Raw genomic sequence first — 24,721 nt, forward strand, 5'->3', positions numbered from 1 at the left:
TGGGCTGCCAACGGGCAACCCGGCTGGTTGGAGACCAGAAAAAAAAATTAAAAAACCAATTTTACCCTTCAAATATAGTTGTTTTATAGTCGTTGGAGAGGTTTTTTTGTCATTTTCTTTTTCCATTTTTCTCTATAAATAAGGCCTAAACTTCTTATATTTCTTCACATCCAAAATTCTCTAATTTTCTTCAATTGCTCTTGCTTTAAAAATCTCTCAAATCTTTGTTGTCATTTTGCTTTCATTTTAATTTTTATTACTTTTTGTAATTTTTAATTCATATTTCCAAATTCTAATTCTCTTTCTTTAATTCTTTTATAACCAATTTTTTTTTTTTTTTTATAACTAGAATGGATAGATATTTCCATAATCCCACCATCAATTTCAATGATGAAGAAAATTATCCTAATCCCCCTGAATTTACTGACACAAATGTAGTAGATTCATCTGATACACCTTATAATATTTCCCCACTTCCTCTCCATGTTGCTACAACTCCCAGTGGTTCTAAAGGTCGTTCCCGTAATCGTTGTCTTCACCCAACTCCATATGCAGTAGAAGTGGGTTCATCAACTGCAGCTACCGAAACTGACGACAAGCACACATCAAACGTTTCGATGCATTTCGTAGAGTTTTACGAGACAAAAAATGGAGTTCAAGTGAAGAAAGCAATATGCAAGTATTGTGGAAATATTTATAAAGCTGATGCAGGTAATGATATTAGTACTTTAAAAATGCATGCAGATAAACATATAAATCATCATGGATATATACAAACCAATCAAACTCAAATAGTTAGTATGGGTAATACTTGGCGTTATAATTCTGATGTATATAGGGAACAATTAGCTTTATATATTGTTGCAACTGATCAGCCTATTAATATGGCTCAAGATAAATATTTTGAAAGATTTATTAAAAATTCATTTTTACCGGAATTTAAAACTTATTCTAAAACTACAACTAAGAATGATTTAATAAAGTTATTTAACAAAATGAAATTAGAATTAAGAAATAAAATACATAGTTGTCATGTTAAGGTGGCTTTAACCGTTGATATTTGGAGTGGTAGAGTTAAACAAGATTATATTTGTGTGACTAGTCACTATTTTGATAACAAATGTAAATTAAATAAATCTTTATTAGGATTTAAATTAATGGATGTAGATCATAGTGGTCAACAAATTTATTTTAAAATTGTTGAAGTTTTAGAAGAATATGATTTGGTTAACAAAGTAATAAGTCTAACTTTAGATAATGCAAGCGCTAACCGTAGAGTTGTAGATTTTTTAAAACTAAATTTTCCTTTTTATGACAATTTGAAGTTTTTTCACCAACGTTGTGCATGTGACATTATTAATTTAATTGTAAAAAGTGGTATGAAAAGAATTAGAAATAATATTGATAGAATTAGAGATTGTTTAGCTTGGATTACTAGTAGTAATAAAAGAAATTCTGAATTTAAAGATGCTTGTAAAACTTCAAATTTGTCTCCTAAAACTTTTGCATTAGACATGCCAGGTAGATGGAATAGTACTTATTTAATGCTTGATTCATGTTTACCTTATGCAAATTTAATTAGTTATTTTGTAGCAAATAAAAGGAGTCCTCATTTTTTGGTAGAGAGTGATTGGCATATAGCTCAAAAATTTCATTCTTTTCTTAAAACTTTTTATGTTGCCACTTTAAAACTTTCTGAAGTGTATTATCCTACTAGTCCATTGATAATACATACAATTTTAAAAATTTCAAATTTATTTGCTCAAAACAGAAACAATAAAATTTTAGCGGGACCAATAGAAGCAATGGAATTAAAATTTAAAAAATATTGGAAACCCATTCCTTTTCTTTTTTGTTTAGCTGCCATATTTGATCCTAGGATTAAATTCACGGGTTTAGAAAATGGTTTAGACACGTTAAGTGAAAATTTGCAAGAAGGAGCGTATGCCAATCAATTAGAAGAGATAAGACAATGTCTTGGAGAGATATATTTGCAATATGAAAGCAGGTATGGGAACCAGCAAAGATGCGCAATACCCGAGGAAGTACCAATAGAAGACACAAAAGAAGATTTCAACTCCTGGAGTGCATTTAATAGGCGGAAGAAGACCCGAACCCGAAGCACAGCATTCCCTTCAGAAGCATCAACAACGAATATAATGTCCTCCATGCAACTGCAGAGTAATGAGCTTCACCAATATTTGAGAACCCCTGACTTGCTACCAGTAGATCCACAACAAAGAGCCAACTTTGATGTCTTAGAATATTGGAAAATCAGAAAATGTATTTTTCCGGTACTATCAAGACTTGCCCTTGATGTTTTCTCTGTTCCTGTCTCAACCGTCTCATCCGAACAAATATTTAGTGCAAGTGGAAGAATTTTAAATGAAAGGAGGACTAAACTTTCACCAAAATTGATTGAAATCCTCACATGTCTTCGAGATTGGGAACGGTCGCGCCATCAGGATCAATATGAGGTTATCGATGATACTTTAATAGAATCATTTCAATTTTGTAATTTAGATGATACAGATGAGGGAGGTCTTAGTCAACCACCCCCAAATTTATCAATTGTAATTTTGTAATTTATAAATTAGCTGTCAATTATTGCACTTTTTTTCTTTACCAAGTTTTTGTCTCAATTGAGTTTTTCTTGATAAGGTTTTTAACGAGGCAATAATTATTGTAATTTCTTATTTTATTTTTTGATAAATGAATAAATCTAATTTTTCTTATATTACAATTTAATTATATTAAAATTAAATTAATATTTGAAATGTTAACTATAAAAAATTTTAATTAAATTAATATTTGAAAAGTTAACTAAAAAAAATTACACAAAAGCCAAAAACATCAAAAAAACCAATGTTTTAAAACCCAACCCGGGGTGAAACCCGGTAAAGTTTTCGTGTCCCGGGTTGACCGGTTTGACCGCTACAAATTTTAAAACTCAACAAATACACCCCTGAAAATTACCTTCAAGTCCTACATGTTTGAACTTTCTCAAACACACCCCAACTGAAAATCGACCGGCGACTGATTGGCAACGGCGACACCCCAGATGCAACCCCAATCTTCCCCTGAGCCTATTTCCATTAAAATCTATCCAAGATCTGGCCGAAATAGGTTCGATTTCGGCCAGATCTCACCAACGCCGGCGTGGGTATTCCAGGCCAGATCTCATCCACGCCGGCGCCTACAAACCTCCCCATCACTCAGGAATTACTCCGTTATTCCTCCTGAACAAAACCCACCTCACCCGACCCCCGTTAGCCTAGCCAATCGCCGAAAAAGTCCCATTGTTGCCGCTGCCAAGTTTCTTCGATTTCCGGTCGATTTACTCACCGGAAATCAACGATGCCACCACCATTGTATTCACCGGACCTTTGTCTTCAAAAGCCCTAACCTTCCGACCATCGATTGTTCGCCGATCATCCTCCCAAATCTTAGGGTTTGGGGGTGAATCGGAAAAGTTAAACCCGACCTGTTGAAGCTACCGGGTCCAGGTTCAACCGGCTGGGCCGGGCTGGGTTTTAAAACAATGAAAAAAACAAAAACAAAAATTAAATTTTTTGGGTGGGTCAGCCCGATCCGACCCACACAAAAACCCGTGGGGCTAGGGTTATCGGGCCGAGTTAGGCGGGCCTAACCCGACCTACCTCTTTTTGGTGGGGCCGACCCAACCCGACCCACAAATTGCTTAGGCCGAACACAGGATGGGGGAGGTAGGACCACTTTTCCACCTCTACAGTGCCGTGTCATTCTGTGAATTTCTACTAGATTTTTGTTATATTTTAGAAGCATTTTTCGAAGTTTAATAATTTAGTAAAACAAAATTCGATTACATTAAAATATTCCCTTTATTTTAAAAACGTTAAAGTTTATTGTTGATCAATATAAACCATCTCTGTTGTGTTGGTATTTAGTATATTTTAGTTTGATTTAAAATTATTTTTAAAAATTAAAATAGGATTAAAATTTTTTAATTAAATTTTAATATATTTATATTTGAAAATATATTTAATATAGTATTCAGATTCTATTTTTAAGTTAAAAACTAAGAAAACTTATCACTATTCTGTCCCTATTCCAAATACAAATGCACGTTTGTTTTCTTATTTTCAAAATCCTATTCTAAATTAAAAAACTTCTTAAACCCCCTAGGTTTGTTAATTGACAAAAACACCCCCAACAAAAAAATTTATAAATTAACAAAAACACTCTCATCTACCCATAGTTGCCAGATTCCGGCAACCATCGTCAGTGGTGGTTGGAATCTATCACAATGGTGCACTACCAGCCGATAATGCGTCGATCTGGTCAGAAAAGGCAAGAACTAGTCGTCAGCCACGACTAAAGAAATGGCCGTCGTTGACGGTCAACCGTCACTGACGGCTATATCTGGCCTTTTTCGATCGTCGACAGCTATATCTGGCCACAGATTTGGCTTTTTCCGGTCAGATATGTGGTGGATCTGGCCGAAAAATGCAAGATTGGCACACGACCGGCCAGATTCGACCGGTCGTGCACCATAACGCCAGATTTCGACCAGATTTCGGCGATGGTGGCCGAAATCTGGCACTGTGGTTGGGTGGGAGTGTTTTTGTCGTCTTATAAAATTTTATATATTAAGGTGTTTAGTTAAATTAGCAAACTTAGAGGGGTTTTTGGTTAATTTTTAAATTTTACCTCGTAATAATCACCCAACTCTACCTACCAATAATATTTCAAAAATATTACTCAAAATACTAAAACAAACAGTATTTAGATTTTTTTTTTTTTTAAGTTAAAAACTAAGAATAACCGAGAAAACAATTTCTAATCATTTTATGATTTTACGCTAATTTTATATTTAAAAATATGTTTAATAAATGTATCTAAGTATCAATGATATGGTAAAACATAATTGTGTTAATAAAATTTTGTCTCTCATGTTGTGACAATTCCCTTTGTGAAAGAAAATGACGACTTTTTTATTTAAATAAATCATATATATATTGAATCATCCTTTGACGAGGCACCAAATGTCTCTTATCCACGTTTGATAACCTGCCTCTTAAATGAAAATGACACCATAACTAATATTGATAACTACCAGTTACAATAATATTAATGACTGGTTGTTGATTTATGAGTGTTATGACCTTGTTTAAATATATTTTTTTTAGATGGTTTAAAAAGATAATCCTGGATAAAAAATTTATATGTGGAGAAGGAAACTTCGCGTGGAAGTTAGTGTTGGTTGAAGAATTTGTATTTATTCAAATGGATTGGGATGGTTTTGTTTCTATACTCTATACTACAGATTTGACACATTCACGGTCCTATAATTGGTTGTCTAAAGTGTGACCATGTTTATGATTCCGACATCATTACAATCACACACTACCATCATTCTTTTCTCTGATCATTATTCATTAAAATCTCTCAAATCCTATCATTATCGACTCACTTGACGACCGACAATCGAGTGATTAGGGTTTATACAACTAATCATCCCAGTAAAATTATAATAAATTTCAACCACTAAAATCCAAACTTTCACTATCAAAAGACACATCGACCTTCCCTCTTCAAAAACCTCAACAATCTGAATCGATTTTGCTCACTGTTTAGTGTTAGAATATAAGTTTGGATAGTAAAATAGTATTTTAAAAGTCTATGAGTGAGAAAATGTCATTAAACCATTATTTGGGTAAGAAAAAGCTGTTAAACTCTATTTTAAGATATTCATATTTGAAAATGTATTTAATATGATAATCAAATTATGTTTTTAAGTTAAAAAATAGAAAAAATTCTAATTGTTTTCTGATTTTACATGAATTTTATATCTAAAAATATGTTTAATATATATATATCTAAGTGTTAATAAAACGGTAAAACATAAATGTGTTAATAAAATTTTTGTCTCTCGTGTTGTGACAATTCCCTTTGTGAAAGAAAGTGACAACTTTTTTATTTAAATAAATCTATATATAGACATGATAATTAAAAATAAAAATAAAAATTGAATCATCCTTTGACGAGGCACCAAATGTCTCTTATCCACAGCTGATAACCTACCCCTTAAATGAAAATGACACCATAAATAAAGAGAGAAGGGATCATGTGATTAATCACAATAATATTAATGACTGGTGGTTGAATTATAAGTGTTATGAGCTTGGTTAATTATAATTTTTGAAATGGTTTAAAAAGTTAATCGTAACTATTTTTGGGTAATCGAATGGTTTGATATAGACTCTTAGATGTATTATTTAAGTGGTTCTGAGTTCGAGTCTTTCTTTAATTATTATTAGAGATAATCTTTGAAACTGTTAGTTGATCGATAATTTCAAAACCTCGTAATATTAATTAAAGTATGCATAAATTGATTTATAATTGAGTTATAAAAAAATAATAAAAAAAGCTAGTACTGATAAAAGGTATTTAGCAATTAAAGGACAAGTTTACGTGTCAGAGAAGGAAACTTCGTGTGGAAGTTAGAGTTCGTTGAAGAATTTGTATTTATTCAAATGGATTGGGATGGTTTTGTTTCTATGCTCTATAGTGCATATTTGACACGTTAACGAGGTTGTCTAAAGTGTGACCATGTAATTTAATATCTCAAAACTTTATAAATCTATTTTTTTTTTTTTATTTGATACGATTTTAGAAGGTGGATTTTATGTATTTTTTGTCTTAGGTAATCGAGGTATCCAAACCTTTATTAGAGCATGTCTAATTATCGGGCCACAAAAAACTATAAAAATTTAATAGACTAAAGTAATTGTATAAATGTAATAAGTTCATTTTCTGTGATTCAAACACAAGACTTTTTAGGTATAACTAACATCAATGACTAAAAAATTTGTCATCCGGCCATAAAGAGGAAAGTTATTTATACTATTAATAATATTGCACTCTTGTATTTGATTTCTAATTGATGCCATAACACCTTCTTAATTAGACAACAATTTGACCAGTTATATAATTTATCAAATATTGTTTGAGAATTAGGGTTTATTATTACCGGACTTTATTCTGTGAACGCGACGTATCAGCTCGTAATTGGTCAGCTCGCAATAGGTTCTGCCTATCCAACAATGGATCCTGCCTTACCAAATGCGAGCTGTCACGTCAGCGTTAATGAGAGAAGTTTGTGAAAAATGTTTGTCAGCCTATCTTTATTATATGTGTAGCCCTTATTTCAATAGATGAAAGCAAAAGCACTTTATGTTATAGAAATAGTTAATGACATTAATCCCCATGTGATATAATACTCTATGATACAAAAAATCTCATTTTTGTTAAGTTTTAAGTGTTAAAATAAACGGTGAAAGATGAATTTGGTAATAATTAATTCATAACAGTGTTAATTTTAACGGCTTTTAATAGTTCATTAACCATAGGGAGATTTTTGTTATTTCGAAAATCACAAAGAAATTTTGTTATTATATCATATTTCAAGAAGATAATGTTATTAACTCTTTTGCAAAATAATAAGTTATAGATACGACAACATTGAAAGCATGATCGAGTATCAAAAAAATTAAGTTTACATAAACCTAATAGATCATATATATTAAAGTAATTTATTTTTTATTTAAATTGAAACATTATAATTCAATGGACTTTAGAGGAAATCATTTTTATGTTACCTCAACAAATTCTAAAACATTGAATTATACTATCAATAATTATAAGTTTAATTTCATAAAATTAATAAAAGATTTAAATTATATAATCTTAAAAATATCACTTATATTCTTAGTGGGGAATGGGGATTACTAGTTGAAAGAGAAAGCATGAATATATTCCTTTGTCTTGATTGAAACGATGACGTCTGACTACCCACCACTAAATTCGCAGCCATGATGATTATAACAAAAGTACAAAACAAAGTGAATCTATGGACCCCTCAGATATTCTTAATAAATACAACACTTGATTAGTTATATGCAGACGAGTAAACAACATATTCCCACCTGAGATGTAGCAAAATTCCAAGTTGATACCCAAGGTTTCATTTATTCTAGATACCCAGCCTTAAAGTAACATAGTTAGTGATTGTTGGGTTTTGACGAGTGTTATTATTAAACTACCCTTTACTCCATTCCATACCACTACCATAGTCCATTCCAAACCACCCCATCCCAAACTACCATAGCCATCCAAACCACCACCACAATCAGCCAAACCACCCCATTCCAAGTCCCATAGTTGGCCAAACCACCCCATTCCAAACCACCACCACAACCCATTCCAAACCACCACCACAACCCATTCCAAACCATCCCATCCTAAGACCACCACACAACCATCCAAACCACCTGATTCCAAATCCAACATCCACCACCTAAAATCACACCATTTCAATAAAAACAGAAAACAGAAAAAAAAAATACAAAATACAAAAGCAAAATAAAAACCCTAGGGAGAGGGGGCTTCAATCGATGTTGAAAGGTGAGAAATCGGGAACAAAAAGCATAGGGTTATTGGGGAGGGCTCTTTGATGAGTTGAATGGTGGGCTCAATGAAGATTTTCAGTGATGGGGTTGGCCGGAAAGAAGCTGGCGGAGTGCGACACATGAGGTGAAGGGTGATGGCGAAAGAGAAATCAAGGTGGTCAAGGGGGTAATGGGTTGGGATGGTGAGGCGTCGAGGAGTCAGAAAATGGGGTAGGGGCCAATTTCCTTCATGGGAAAGTGCCAGAAAACAGCCAGAGACGATTGGTGAACGACAAGCTGGTGTGGCCAGGAAGTGATGTGGTTTTGATGACGGTGGGGGATGAAGCCGACGATAGTGGAGGGAAAAAGAAGAAGATGGGTGGAGGCGGAGATAAGGACGAAATGGGAAGGGAAGAAGAAAAAGATGGGAGGATGAGGCGGAGATGAGGAAAAATTGGGAAGTGAAGAGAGAAAAAAAGAAAATGACCATTTTAGAGCTTAACTATTAAAATAAATGAAATTGTGTTACTTTAAGGGTGGATATTTGAAATAAATGAAACTAGGGGTATTAAATACTTTCACTAAACCTCGGGTGGGAATTTGTTGTTTACTCTATGCAGACAAATTAGACTGTGTTTATCACTTGACTAATCAATGATGAATGACACTTGGAACGGTGCAAATCGACCATCCAAATATTTGAAATCAAAACAAAAATGGGCTTCGCTTAATCAGATAGCATATTCTGTTTTACTAAAATAAATATAATCTAACAAGAATCTTTCCTTAATGATTCCAAGCCACTATATTTATTTATTTTTTGAGTTCTATAATTATTTTAATATGATTTGATTGAAATGTATTTTTCTTTTTTTAAATTAAAATTTGTTATACCCGGGAAAATGAAGGGTTGACGTGGGAAAGTCACGTTAAAGCTGACCTGCTCCCGTCAGGGCAACACGCACACGTCAGGCCTGCAAAATAATATGGAGCTCACACGCGTCCATTCCTCTGCAGTAAGTCGTGCGAGGTCAGCTTGGAAAAAGGAAAATGGGACGTAAAGCCGGATTATATCCTGACAATCACACCAACCCATAATTTAATGATTGATTACACGCGTTCAATTTATTAAAATGAAAAGTCCCCTCCTTAAGGGATTCGCCATTCTTTACAGAAAAACAACTCTCTCTCTCTCTTGTAAAAGAAACACTAACTTTTTCATAACTCTTATGTACGTCATCCGCTTCGCGACCTGACCCACACTAATATCAATACAAATCAGTGGACGTAGGATTTGCTACCTTGCATCCAACCACTTTAAAAGTCTTCTTTGCATTTATTTCACTTCATATATCCTTTATCACGTGTATTAATTCATCAAAAAGTGATACCCACGTGACAATTGGTTGGTGCCGAAACTAGCATCACAGTTTGGCGCTAGAAGGAGGGCCCTGATTTAGCGTCTACCCTTCATCAGGAGAATCTTTGACCTGCTGGTCTTACACTACAATGGCCCGCCAATCTGAACCTGAGCAGGGGAACCAACACGCTGAAGGAGTCCCCCCAGCCCAAAGGGACACCCCTTCCAACATGCCTCCAGTTTCGCAAAATGCTGTTGGGAATACCCCAGCAGCTCCGCAACTGGACCCTGCCATTGGAAGCTACCTGAGAGGTTCGAAAATACTCTCCAGACGGTCAATCAAGGTTGGACCGTCTGGACCAGGGCATGTCGTCCACGACAGCCGGAGCGGTACAACCGCCAAAACGCTTGCAGTCGCCCGAAAGCGCGGCAAAGGTGATAGCCCGTGCCGGAGCACTGCAGCGCGTAGGCGCAAGGGTAAACAAGTGGCAAAAATAAGCCTACGGCTCCCAAGGGCCGACGAATACAAAAGGTGCCCCGAGCAGGGTATCGGCAAAGCTGAGACTCAGTGAAAAGTAAATTCGAGCTGTCCCATGCCACGTCCAAGCAAACCCGAGCGAAAATGCTGGCGAGATGATTCCGATCACCACCAGCAGAACAATCCCGATCGTTCTCATCGGTGGGCCTCCATACCTCGCGGGCGGTTCGTACCACCGCAAGGGTCGTGAAAATGCCCTGCACTACTATTCGCCTTCACACGCCTCTATCAGCGTGTTCGAGCGCGGCTGAATACCGGCCGAGGCGAGGAGGCATCCGACCTCCGAACTCTCCTGAACCGCAACCGGGAAGTCGGGCTCGCATGGTTGAAACAACCCAGGTATGGCTCCGTTACCACAAATTGAGGAGCTCAGCGAGCTCAGACAGTTTACGGGAGCAGCGAAACGAACAGGCGCAGGTCGCCTCTACGTCCTCGTTTTCTCCTGAAGTGCTAGCTGCTCCACTTCCACCAAGGTTCAGATTGCCAGATATGCGGCCGTTTGACGGAAACTATGATCCGCAGGATCATTATATAGTTTCAACGACCTGATGGAGCTCTACAAGGTTTTGGACCTTGCGAATGCCGCTGTTTGGCCGTGACGCTGACTTCTCATGCAAACGGTGGTTGAGGTCGCTCCCAGCTGGATCGATCATTTCGTGGCCTCAGATGAGCACGACGTTCCTGCGGCATTTCCAACCAACCGAAATTTTCAATGCCTTTGAGCTACCTTAGCATATAAGGCAAGGAGAGACGATCCCTGCTTCTACATTGATCGCTTCCACAAGGAGCTCACAAGTGGCTCACGCGCCAGAAGAGTCCATCCAACTCTTATAATAGCTAGGGTTCGCCCGTAAACCGAACTGTGGAAAGAACTGCAGGCTGAGGACGGTATCTCCCTCACCAGATTCTATAACCTGGCAGAAAAGTATCTTCGAATAGAGAATTCGCTGGCGGCGCTCCGCCGTCGCGATCACGGCACTTCCAGTAGTATCAGTTCGGGGAGACAATAAGCGAGCTGATCGCAAGGAGACATTGACGGTCACGAAAGGGAAGAAACCCCGCTACGAGCAGAAAAGTCCTATGCTCCTGTCCCCCGTCGCGACCGCAACGGACTCAATACACTCCGTTGAATGTGTCCATATCTGCGCTCCTCGACAAATCCAAGGAAGCCAGCCTGCTCGGTGAGCCCGAACCAATGAAAACCCCCTCACGGCTAGAAACAACAAAAGTACTGCCGTTATCATCGGGAAAATGGGCATCTCACCGATGAGTGCCGAGCTCTAAAACAGGCTATCGAAGAGCTCATCAAAAAGGGGCACTTCAAGGAGTACATGACACTCCCGAAAAGAAAACCAAGGGGAGCGAAAGAAAAAGCGCCGTGATCGCAGCGGGTACGACAGTGTTAACCTAATCTTCAGAGGTCCGCACCTCGCAGGAAACAAGCGAGGAGCGCAGGAGAGATATGTTCGCGAAGCGCGCCATGACCCGATCAGAGTAATGAATACTTCGCAGCGACCTCCGAAAGCCAGAAAAAGGAGCCAATCACTTTCTGCGAGAAAGAGGCAGCTCGCCTGCACCATCCTCACGAGGATGCTCTGGTAATCATGCCCCTGATAGGTGTCATAATGTCTGCAGAATGCTTGTAGACAACGGAAGCGCTGTAAACATCCTATTCAAATCCGCTTTCGACAGAATGAACCTGGTCGAGGCCGACCTGAAGCCAGCCTCGATGCCTCTGTATGGTTTTACAGGGGATCACCTGATCCCTAATGGAACGATCCAACTGCCAGTCACGCTCGGCGACTACGAGAGGTACTAGGTTTACCGAATTTTTGGTCGTGGACTGTCCGTCGGCCTTCAATGGAATCCTGGGACGACCTCTGCTGAGAACCTTCAGGGCAGTCACTTCCATTTATCATCTCAAGATGAGTTCCCCACTCCAACCGGGATAGGGAGGTAGCGGGTCGCAAAGCGCATCTCGCGAATGCTATGTAAATCAGTCCAGATGGCCGACAAAGGAAAGGGCATTTCGCGGTGTGCACCCCGCATGCTATGGCGATCAGCCGGATCGAGCCACAGCCTGGTCCGGCGGAGGATAACATAGATCCGCGAGTTCAGGAAACCCTCCCGAGCGGCCCGGTTGAGGATCTGTCCGAAGTTTCGGTTGATCCAAAAGAGCCGAGCCGAATGCTAAAATCGGAAGCTGTCTCAACCCTCACTCGCTTCCGATGGTAAGCTTCCTGAGGAGAACATTGATGTGTTCGCCTGGTCGCATGCAGATATGGTCGGGGTCAGCCCGAACGTTATTTGCCATTCACTGAACGTCAGCAGTGAAGCTAAGCCAGTTCCCAAAAGAGAAGGGCAATGGATCCGAAGCGGTACGCCGCATTAAAATCAGAAGTGGAGAACCTTCTCCGCAATGGATCTATTCGCGAGGCTCTCTACCCGACCTGGGTTGCTAACCCGTCTTGGTCAAAAAGCCAAATGGCAAGTGGCGGACTTGCGTAGACTTCAGCGACCTGAATAAGCTTGCCCGAAAGACAGCTTCCCCCTGCCAAGATCGACCAGCTCGTTGACGCCACCTCGGGCACGAGCTGTTAAGCTTCATGGATGCATACTCGGATACAACCAAATCCCGATGTATAAGCCGATGAGGAGCATACGACCTTCATTACGACCGGGGGCTATACTGTACAAAGTCATGCCCTTCGGCCTCAAGATGCGGGTGCGACCTATCAGAGGTTAGTCAACCGAATGTTCTCCGACCTATCGGGAGGACAGAGGTCTATGTGGACGACATGCTAGTCAAATCCCGGTCGCCACAGATCATATTTCGCATCTCGCTGAGAGTTTTGCATACTCCGACTCTACAAAATGAAGCTGAACCCTCTCAAATGTTCGTTCGGATTATCGTCAGGAAAGTTCCTGGGTATATGGTCAATCAGCGGGGCATAGAGGTAAACCCCGAAGATTCAAGCTCTGCTAGATATGGAAAGCCCGACCAGTAAAAAGCAGGTCATGAGTCTGAATGGGCGAATAGCGGCACTTAGTCGCTTCATATCAAGGCTAACAGACCGTTGTTTACCATTTTTCAATGTTCTGAAAGCCAATAAGAAATTCGAGTGGACTTCCGAATGCGAGCAGGCATTCCAAGCATAAAGACATCTTGGGAAGCCACCTCTCCTCTCTAAGCCTCTTCCACAAGAAATCCTGCTCATCTACCTGTCCGTGTCTCAGTTCGCGGTCAGTGCAGCTTTAATACGAGAAGAGGAAAAAGTTCAGTGGCTGGTATATTATGCAAGTAGCGTCTATCGGATGCCGAGATACGGTACCCGGAAATGGAGCGACTAGCTTTTTGCCCTGCTGTGTCGCGTCCGAAAGCTGCGACCTTATTTCCATGCCCATCAATCAATGTAATGACGAGTTACCCTCTCAGGCAGGTCCTTGAAACTGGAGGCCTCGGTAAACTGCTCATTGGGCCATGGAGCTGAGCCAGTTCGACTTAAGGTATACGCCCAGGTCGACTATCAAAGGCAGGCTGTTGCAGACTTCATCTCGGAATTTTCATATCTCCCAAACGAGCAACAGTCTAGCAAAGTCGGGCAAGAAACTATTCAGAACCTGTCGACCTGGAACCTCTACGTCGACGGGTCATCAAACAGGAAAAGGCCGAGCGGGTCTTCTCCTGTTAGCCCCGAGGGGCTTCGGATTCATGGTATCCTCTGGTTCGGGTTTAAGGCGACCAACAATGAGTCCGATACGAAGCTCTGCTCGCCGATTGCACTCGCCAAAGAAATAGGTGCAACCACGATCAGTGTGTACACGACTCTATGCTGGTCGTCAACCAGATCCTAGGGGAATACCAAGCTAAGGAAGAGACTAGCCACTACCTGAAAGAAGCTAGGTCTCTCTGGGGCGTTTAAGCACTTCGAGATCGCTCAGATCCCCAGGGAGAGCAACTCATAAGCGGACGCCTTGGCAAAGATAGCCCGTCACTAGATTCAGAGCTCCTGATAGTATTCCTGTTCGTTTTGTCAATGCTCCAACTATCAGCTCGGCCGAACAGGCCGTAAATGAGGTTCAACCAGATTCCTGGATGACTCCCATTGTCCAGTACCTCAAGGATGGGATCTTGCCTGCGACAAGGTCGAGGCAAGGGTCCTACGAGTAAGGTCGCTCGTTTCAACACTCATCGGGATCAGCTTTACAGGAGAGGATTCAGTGTCCCACTCCTCCGATGTGTGACCGGTGAAGAAGCAGACTACATCATGAGGAAAATTCATGAGGGGATCTGCGGTAACCACGCAGCAGCTCGGTCTCTTGCGAACAAGATTGTTCGCCAGGGATACTATTGGCCCCGAATCCAGGAGGATGCGCACAACTTTGTCAAGAAATGCGACAAATGCCAACGTGTTCGCGAACATTCCGCGAGCCCCTTCTCACGAGCTGATCACTATGTCTAGCCCCTGGCCATTTTCCATGTGGGGATCGACCTATCATCGCCCCATGCCAGTCGAAAGGAGGGGTCAAGTATGCCGTGGTCGCGGTAGATTACTTCACAAATGGGTCGAAGCCGAACCGCTAGCCGCGATCACGACCAGAAAGCTGAAAGACTTCGTTTTCAAGAATATAATGTGCCGCTATGGAATTCCTCACACCCTCATCTCAGATAATGAAAGCAATTCGATAATGAGGGTTCAAGCAGTTCTGACGAGCTGGGCATCCTTAAAAAGTTTGCCTCAGTCGCCAGACTGCAGGCGAATGGCCAAGTTGAAGCAGTCAACAAGACCATCAAGCACACTCGAAAGCCAAGCTCAGGGCAGCCAAGGAAATGGGCTGACGACCTCCCCGAATCTTGTGGCGTACGGACAACTCCAGGGACCTCCACCTCGGAAACTCCATTTTCGCTAGCCTATGGCTGTGAAGCAATGATCCCAGTAAAGGTCGAACTGGGTCTCTTCGGAGGGACTTGTACAATGAGGACGAAAACGAAGCACTAATGAGAGCAAGTTTGGATCTGGTCTAAGAGCACCGCAACAAGGCTTCGCTAAGGATAGCGGCCTACCAGCAGCGAGCAAAATTCTTCGACTCAAGGTCAAGCGAAGAGACTTCCAGGTCGGAGATCTTGTGCTAAAGGAAGTTCTCCTCGAACCAGAGAGTCGAGTGCGGGGTACTAGGACCTAACTGGAAGGTCCATACCGGGTCGACAAAGTAATCAGACCGGGACCTACCATCTCAAAAGGTTGAACGGTTCCAAAGTACCCCGAGCTTGGAATGCCGAGCACCTCCGGCCATAATATCAGTAATCTCAAACTCCACTCAATTTTTGTCAATTCTTTTAAGTATTACTTTATTCGTTCGAAACGTTCGTATGTGTTCTGTTCTGTTCGCATGAAAAATTCGTAGACAATTGCTTATGTAGTCGCGAATTGTAAATTGTACACAATATTGAAAAGAGCGAACTGCAAATTGAAAGATATTTCATTCATTTACAAACAAAAAGAGTCCAAAACCCGATTACACAAGGACGACTCATTACGCTTAAGGCTGGTCGGGGGATCCTTTGATCAGAACCCCCTGCCTGGTCGGGTCATTGGGCGCCCGCGGTTTCCAGATCGTCCTCTTCGGCCATGATCCGCAAAGTCGCTTGCCAACCCTCCGGGAGGTCGACATGTTCAAATCCTGGTTCCTTGCTCGCAGGGAGTAGATACACCCAATCGCCCAGTCCGCGGCCTTTTCTTCCACTCCTCTGACTGGTTCTGCATTTCGTCAGTCAGAGAAGCGACTCTCGCCCGACTCTCCTGGAGCTCGGCCTCAAGAGCTAGCCTTCTCCTGCTCGAGGCCTGCCTATCTTCTTCAGCTCGCTGAGCCCGTGCGAAGGTCGCCTGGAGCTCCTGGTCCTTTCTCCGACCTCCCTAGAGAGCCTAGCGTTTGTCCTTTGAAGCTCTCTGACTTCCTCCCACGCCGATCGAGCTCCGCCCTCTGGAAGTCCCACTGTTCGCTGAGCAGCGTCCTTTTGGTTTCAGATACCTATCGCTGTGCTTCGAACGCTGGGTTCTTTCCGCCTCAAACGGACTCCAAACTTTGCTTCAGCTTCGCGACCTCCTCCTGCAGGTCGCTCCCCCCTTTGCGGCCCCCAGCCGCGTCTTCTCCATGGACATCCTCATCGTAACACCCTGCGAGCAGTACGAGTTAGAAATAGAGCAAAATGAAATTTCAAGTACAGCTGTGTTTACCTTGCTCAGATGCTGGAACTACGTGGCCATCAGGTCGTCGCCCTGTCTGCAAATTCGCCGTACGACTCCGTAGCTCGCACTCGAGCAGGCCATAGCAATTGGCTGCAGGTACTCGGGCAGACTCCCCAATGAATCCAGTACAGGCGCGTCCTTCGCCTTGTCGCCAGTCACCGCCTCGCTCGCGGGTTCCTTGCCCGACCTCCTGGATTCTTGGCGCGTCCTCAGAGGCTCCTCCTCGGATTCGTGTCTCAGACTCTTCGACCTGAACCTGTTTCCTCTTCTTGGACCTTTGGGCCAGAGCCTTCCGTCGGGGGCGAGCAGAGGTGCCTGAGCGACCTGTTCTGTCCTGGTCGCTTCTTGCCGGACAGGGCTGCGAAGGCGTAGAAGTTCGCAGCGGTTGTGCGGGAAGCACGGGCAGCCTCGGCCGCAGTCTCCCTCTCCTCTCCCCTCTCCCTCCTTGATCGAGGGAAAACAAATGGTGCTCGGCGGGACTCCCCGAGTCCTTGGGGGCATGGTCTCTGCTTTAAACTCGTCGTAGGGAATTTATTCACGACCAAAAGCTACCAGTATGACTTACCTTCTAGGGGTTCTAACGACGCCTTATCGCTGAAAAAAACCGTACTTTCGCAGGTTCGCGGTCGTCACAAGCTTCCTCGCGTCCCGTTGTTCCTCGTCCAGTACCCTGAAAGATACGAGCCTGTTTGGGTCGGCGAGTAAGTCTTGGCTGGTCGTTCTATTAACTGCATAAGAAACAGGTCGTTACTATGATCGTGCGAGCAGATAACGAACCCAGCGAAAGGAAACCTACTTGGATCCTGAAAATGGCGGTGACCATTATAAAAAAAAAGAAAAACTTTGTCTCGTAGGCCCCCGATTGCTGGATAGCTGTGTATCCCCGCGCAATGGTAGGTCACCGAGACAAATAGTACGAATCCTTGTCCCTACTCTCTTCAGGTAGTAGCGACGCCGAGCTCCACTGCCGATGCTCTCCCAAGCCATTTTCGCAGCACGCGATGTACATCGCGACAGCGATGACATACGCTTTGGCGTCAACTGCTTGGTGCGTCCCGAAATGATCCAGGACCGACCTGATGAAAGGGTGGAAGGAATCCTCCCTCCACCCTTGAAGATCTCTTCAGAGATCACGGCAAGGTGAACAGCCGGCGCCGTGACGGCCTAGTTGGTCGAGGAACACCTCCGAGCGGATGTCGAACTGCCTCTTTCTAGCATATTCCTCGGGGTGAGAACCGAGTAGACATCGAGAGCTGCGTCCTCGGGAGCTCCCCGCGCGGACGAGCTGGCTCCTTCCTCGGGCTTGGATGTTGACGGTTCCATTCCAGTCTGCAACATCGACAGACTAGTCATTAGGCCTTCGTGTTCGTCCCGTGCGGCGGCAAGGGACAAGTGCTTAAAACCTAGCGTGTGATTCAAACCGCCATCCACGGCTCGAATCCAATAACGGCGTCGCGACTCCGGTGAAACACTAGAAGACCCAACGCCGTGGTTCAACCAAACCATGTGCCAAAAAAAAAAAAAAAAAAAAAAAAAAAAAAAAGAGAGAGAACCTTACTCTGTGGTATAGGAGCTGGGACCGAAACTCGTTCTGGTTGCCTGAAAAGCGCCGATCGGGAGAGAATGATTCTTGGTTTGCAAAAGTTTGTCACTCGAAGCGAAAGAAATTTCGGTGACCTCATCTGAAAAATACAAAGTTTTTATATGGATTGCGAATCGACAGTTACCACCCCTTGGAACCGAAATGGCAGTTCTCTCTCTCTCCGCATTAAATGCGCCCCACGTCGCATTAAATGCCGTGAAAAGGGGCGTCGTTTCAAACCTACGTCGCATTAAATGCAGTAATAAGGGTTGTCGTTTCAAATGTGTTACAACAGTCAATGTTGTCAAAACGGCGTCGGGTCATCATGCCGCGCATTTAATATGTCTGACAAGCGCTGTAACGCATGCAGAGCGCCTGACAGCGCAGAGCCAGGTTCATTGAACCTCTAAGGTACAGAAAGGAGCGTCCGTCAAGTCCAGGTCGCTAGGATGAAGATTGTCAGGTCTCTTAGGCAAGGGATCGCGCAAGATCGTGTTCGCTGCGGGTCTTGAGCCGAGCTCACCCCATCCAGGTCGGAGCGACCAAAGCCTCCAGCGTGACTTAAGTTTCCAAGGCTCGTTCCTCAAGCCTTAAAAACTAGGGGGCTTCTGTTATACCCGGGAAAATGAAGGGTTGACGTGGGAAAGTCACGTTAAAGCTGACCTGCTCCCGTCAGGGCAACACGCACACGTCAGGCCTGCAAAATAATATGGAGCTCACACGCGTCCATTCCTCTGCAGTAAGTCATGCGAGGTCAGCTTGGAAAAAGGAAAATGGGACGTAAAGCCGGATTATATCCTGACAATCACACCAACCCATAGATTTAATGATGATTACACGCTTCAATTTGATATAAAATGAAGAAGTCCCCTCCATTAAGGGGATTCGGCCATTCTTTACAGAAAAACAACTCTCTCTCTCTCTTGTAAAAGAAAACACTAACTTTTTCATAACTCTTATGTACGTCAGTCCGCTTCGCGACCTGACCCACACTAATATCAATACAAATCAGTGGACGTAGGATTTGCTACCTTAGCATCCGAACCACTTTAAAAGTCTTCTTTGCATTTATTTCACTTCATATATCCTTTATCACGTGTATTAATTCATCAAAAAGTGATACCCACGTGACAATTGGTTGGTGCCGAAAACTAGCATCAACAAAATTATTATTGTTTTACAAGTCCACGATAATAATTAATAAGTGTATTATTAGTTCTGTTTCCGTGTGCAATACCTTATTTGGGCATACATAGCCAATTCAATCATCATACTTTCTCAAAATTTATAAGTATTAATTTTTATTTAAGAGTAAACGACTTTTTCCCACCCAAATAATGACTTAATAACACTTTTCCATCCACCAAATTTTAAAATACCATTTTATTACCTAAATTTATATTCCGTTTCCAATTCTGGCATCGTTACGACCCTACACCACCACCATTCTCTTTCTTGATTATCACTCACCATGACCTTTCAATCCCTACTCCCGTCGACCCCGTCAATCGCCGACAATCGAGAGATTAGGGTTTGTACAGCCGCCCTCCAAAGTCAAATTCTGATCAATCACAACCACTAAAATCCAACATTCCACTATCAAAAGACTCATTGACCTCCCATTTTCAAAAGCCCCAACAGTCTGCACTGAGTTTACTCTTTTTTTGTTTTTAGAATATAAATTCGAATAGTAAAATGATATTTTAGAAGTCGATAGATAAGAAAATGTCATTAAACCATTATTTGGGTGGTAAAAAGCAGTGAACGCTTTTTTTAAAGAACAAAAGTAGCTGTAAAATTAGTAACTTACCAATCATATTCTTAATGAAACAATAAATAATTGATTGATGATATAAAACGTTAGATTATGCTAGACTATTGACAGTACAAAACTCAATAGTCTAGTACTAATTAAAACATGGAGATCTAAAACCCCTGAAGTATTTGGTAAATACATAAACCGCCTCTCATTTTGGATATTGCTATCAACCCCCTGCCGTTTGTCAAAGTTATCCAAATCCTTCACCTGACAAATGCAGATCATTTAAAGACCAAGTTTAACCCTATTATTAAAAAAAAAAAAAATTTTTAATTCATAAAAAAAATTAATAAATACAAAGGGTCAAAGAGAAGCACTCTTTCACCACATGTTCCCTCTAACGTTCGTCATTGGCCAAAAACAAAAAAAAAAACCTGGTAGCTCTTCTTCTCCCACCGCCCTACGACCTTCACCTCCTATAAAAGGAAAACGATAGAGTTACCGAAAAGTATACACCGAATGACGTGACAAAATCCTGACCGTTGATTAATATTAACTTATAATGAATCAACGGTTAGGATTTTGTCACGTCATTCGGTGCACAAATTCGGTGTATACTCGTCGGTAACTGTAGCATTACTCCCTATAAAATCCAGCAAAATCAGAAATGAAGCAAAAAAACAAAAAAGATCAAATACTAATATGAAAAACCATGAGACCACAGCCCTTAAGCCGCCATTCTTCATGCACCAACAACCTCCATAGTCCATCCCCACCATTTTCGCATCACCACTACCATAATCGCCTCTCAACCTCCATCCCCACCACCGTCACACCACGCCTACTATACTCCGAAAGCTCCCCTCCTTAACCTCAACAACCAGCAGCAACCCATTAGCCATTCTCTTTATTTTCAGTGAACATAAAATAATCCAAGTACCATATCACATCAAAATTCCAAAAACTTTAACCAAAAAACATTTTGTTTTAGAGGTAGGAATTTGGGACCCGACCCAAAAAAACCCACCCAAAAAACCAGGCTTAGGACCGGTCCTTACAAGGATCGATCTTAGAAGGTCTAGTCCCAAAACCGGACCAGGCCCATGGAGGAGGGCCCAAGCCCAGGTTCAGTCCCTCCTCCAAGGCCCGGGCTTGGGACACGTCCCAAACCCCCAGTCCAAGTTCGTTTAAGCCCCTTGTAAATATCCAAAACCCCTTATTTTATAGGAAATAGATAATAAATATAAGGGTTAAAATGAAATTTACATATTAGGAGGCATATTGAAAGTTCCCAAGCCCATAGGACTGGTCCTATCGGCCCATGACAGGTCCTAGGGACTAGTTCGGGCCCTGAAAAATTTCATGGGCCTAGGACTCGTGTATTGGGTTGATTTTTTTGGCCAAATTCCGGTTGAGATGTCCAAAATTCAATCTGACACCACCCCTTAAACCACCGCCTCCACTCTATAAAACCGCTTTAACCCTAACATTTGGTAGCCTCTCGTTCGCTGGCAGCTGGTAAGATTAGGGATTTGGATAAACAGTAAAATTAGAAATTCAGACCAAGCAGGATGCTGGTCGGACCAATTTGGTCTAGTTTTCAAAACCTTATTAATGACTCCTATGGGCTTTTTTTTTAGACTTGCTTGCATTGAAAGAGCAATGTATATTGTTAATCCACAATATGTATCCGGTAAATTATGTAATGCATATAATTATCCTAGTAATTTTATATATTTAGACAAATATAGATATGATAAAAAAGTAATACGAAGATTATTGTGGTTACGTCATGAACTCATAAATGGTGCTAGAAGATTAGGATGATTTTATAGATAGGCTTGAAGGAAAAACAAACTTCTGATTCACCATAAAATATAACTTCAATTATAGTTCTAGTAATAATAAAATTGTTATCAATAAATATTCAAACTTTAATGTTTATCAGTTTGTTTAAAATTTTAATTTATATAATCTTTTGATATTTTCTCTTTCTCATTCAAAACTCTAATGATACAATTAGTCAATTAAGAAATATATATCAATTTTGGCAATTAGTCAATTAGTGGTTGTTTAATTTAGTCCACACCCACAACTTTTATAAAGTATTACTAACTCTCCTAAAATCAATACAAATTCCTTGATACATGTACTATTTTATAAGAAAAGTAGGAGATTTAGATCATAATAACAAGAGTTAATGACAATTTCCCACCAAATGATGACTTAATAACACTTTTCCACCCACATACTTTTAAAATACCATTTTACTATCTAAATTTATATTTCGATGGTGAAGAGAGGCAAACTTGGTCTGAGTTATTGCGGCTTTTGAAAAGGGGATGCCGATGAGTCTTTTGGTGGTTGAAGGTTGGATTTTGGGGGTTGAGATTGATTAAAATTTGACTTGGGAGGGACGACTATGCAAACCATAATCGCTCGATTGCTGGCGATTGGCGGTGTTGGTGGGAATAGGGTTTGAAAGGTTTTGGTGAGTGATGATCGGATAAAAGGATGGTGGTGGTCTGAGGTTGCAATAATGCTAGAATCGGAAACAAAATATAAATTTGAGTACTAAAGTGATATTTTAAAAGCCTATGAATGAAAAAGTGTCATTAAACCATTATTTTGGTGGGAAAAAGTTGTTTACTCTAATAATTATAATAAACAACTACAGTAAAACCTCTCTATAGTCATGGTGAGACTAACTAATTGTATTACTATAAGGAGGTTATTACTTAATAGAAGTGTGGTTACAATTTTTTATTTATTTTATAATTCATGTTTTAATAGTACAATATTAGGATTTAAATTCATGTTTTAATAGTATTAGGATTTCAAATTTAGCGCTTCAATTGCCTACTTTTAAAACGGATAGAAGATCATGTCTTGGAACTAGCAAATATAAGTGTCCTTGATGGAATTGTAAATACAGTTGCTGCATTGTCAATTGATGTGATGCCACAGACAATTGCCAATTGTTTTAAACAGTGCAAGATAGGACCCCCGATGTCGATGAATTGCAAGTTACAAATTAAGTGGAGAAGGAGAATCAAAGAGTCATAGTAGAATTGAGTAATTATATTTGACAATTTTACTACACTAATCGAATGGATATTAATATTTTTCTCAATTATCCAAATGAACAAGAAGTCATATATGTTTTATGTGAAGAAGAAATTATTGCTACAATTAGAAGGAAATAATCATGAGTATGATAGTATGGAGATACAAAAAATTTCGTACCTAGAAGCTCTAAACAAACTTGAGATGCTAGAAATATTTTGGTTTCAACAAGAAGATGTCCATGCTAACGAGTAATGTACCCGTAAGTTAAAAGATGTGGTATCAACTCTAAAACATAAATTATTGTCCCAAACAACTTTAGATAAATATTTTATTTCATCTTAAACCTTTAATGTAATATAACATATTTTTTTTATAATATACAGATAGTTATTACTATGTAGAGGCAACTTTCTTTAAGACGAGAATTAAAAAAATTATAACCTTTTATAATATAGAATTTATTCTTATTTATAACTATTTTAAAATAAAAATAATTTTTTTTATAATTATATAGAGTTTATTCTTATATAAAATACATGTTCAAAAGATTTAGCCTATTTATTCACGGGCATAGAAAACGGAAGGCCGGTGCTTCACGACTTCATTTTTTTTTTCTATTTTTTCTTAGTTTCGCCCTTTATAATTTGACTGGTGCGCAGACTCACACAACACGCACACCAACTGAGGCCGCCAGCTTCCACCCAGCACGCCAGCAATGGTAGTCGGCGTTCTCGCTTTACAGGGTTCTTTTAACGAACATATTGCAGGCACCCTTTCTTTTCTCTTACATCATGTTAATTTCGTCTCATTTGTAACGTTTTTATGTGGATATAATCTTGTTGAGTGATTATTTATGCAGCTCTTAAGAAGCTAGGAGTGAAGGGGGTGGAAATTAGGAAGCCGGAGCAGCTTCAGAATGTGAGCTCTCTTATCATTCCCGGTGGTGAAAGCACCACCATGGCCAAGCTCGCCGAGTACCACAACCTGGTTATTCTCTCTTTAGATTTTTTCTTTTTCTTTTATGTATTAAGTATCTTTTGTGTCTATTGCTGATAGATTATGTATCTTGATGAAAGTGGGTTTTCTTGTTCTTATTTAAGTTCTGGAAACCCTGTGTGGTTTGATAATTAATCCTTGTATCTTTTTTCCAAATATTACTGAATTAATACGAATGAATTTTGTCTGAAGTAATAGTCTTGAATTGCATGTCAGAGAAATTATTGTGATTTGTGAGTGTTTTGTGATTAATGTGTGATTATTTGATTACTTTTTCTTTTATTGGAAGCTAAGGTTCATATATTGGCTGGCATAGGGCATTACTGGAGTCACTGTAACTAATTTATTGTCACCACAGAAACATATATTAATTTGGTTATGAAATGACGGATAGCTTATGCTTGAGAGAAAACATTGTTACTGCTATAAAAAAGAAAGGCTTGTATCTAGGAAATCTATGTTTTCTTTTACCATCTCATATAAGAAGATACACTTATCTTTTGACATCTATTTTTTTCCTTTTTCATTTGTAGTTTCCTGCCTTGCGCGAGTTTGTTGAAACAGGAAAACCTGTTTGGGGAACCTGCGCAGGTCTTATTTTCTTGGCAAATAAAGCTGTTGGTGGGTTTTTCTTCTGTTGATTCTTCTTTCATCTTAACCTTTAATTGTGGATTGTGTTAGGGCTGTTTGACATGACTCCAGCAACTTCTTTTCCTGGTTTTTTTATTACCAATTTGAAT

At 40.6% G+C, this 24,721-nt stretch overlaps 1 protein-coding gene across 1 annotated transcript; it reads left to right on the forward strand.

Annotated features, from left to right (window-relative positions):
* Positions 1–23,563: 23,563 nt before the first annotated feature.
* Positions 23,564–24,632, forward strand: LOC116105069 (probable pyridoxal 5'-phosphate synthase subunit PDX2). Its single transcript, XM_031391503.1, has 3 exons — positions 23,564–23,752; positions 23,845–23,972; positions 24,515–24,632. Exons 1-3 carry the CDS (start codon positions 23,701–23,703, stop codon positions 24,620–24,622), a joined length of 288 nt encoding a protein of 95 aa, XP_031247363.1. The 5' UTR covers positions 23,564–23,700; the 3' UTR covers positions 24,623–24,632.
* The last annotated feature ends 89 nt before the right edge of the window (positions 24,633–24,721 follow it).

This window comes from Pistacia vera, unplaced genomic scaffold (assembly GCF_008641045.1).
Source record: "Pistacia vera cultivar Batoury unplaced genomic scaffold, PisVer_v2 Contig491, whole genome shotgun sequence".
In the NCBI taxonomy this organism is placed as follows: domain Eukaryota; kingdom Viridiplantae; phylum Streptophyta; class Magnoliopsida; order Sapindales; family Anacardiaceae; genus Pistacia; species Pistacia vera.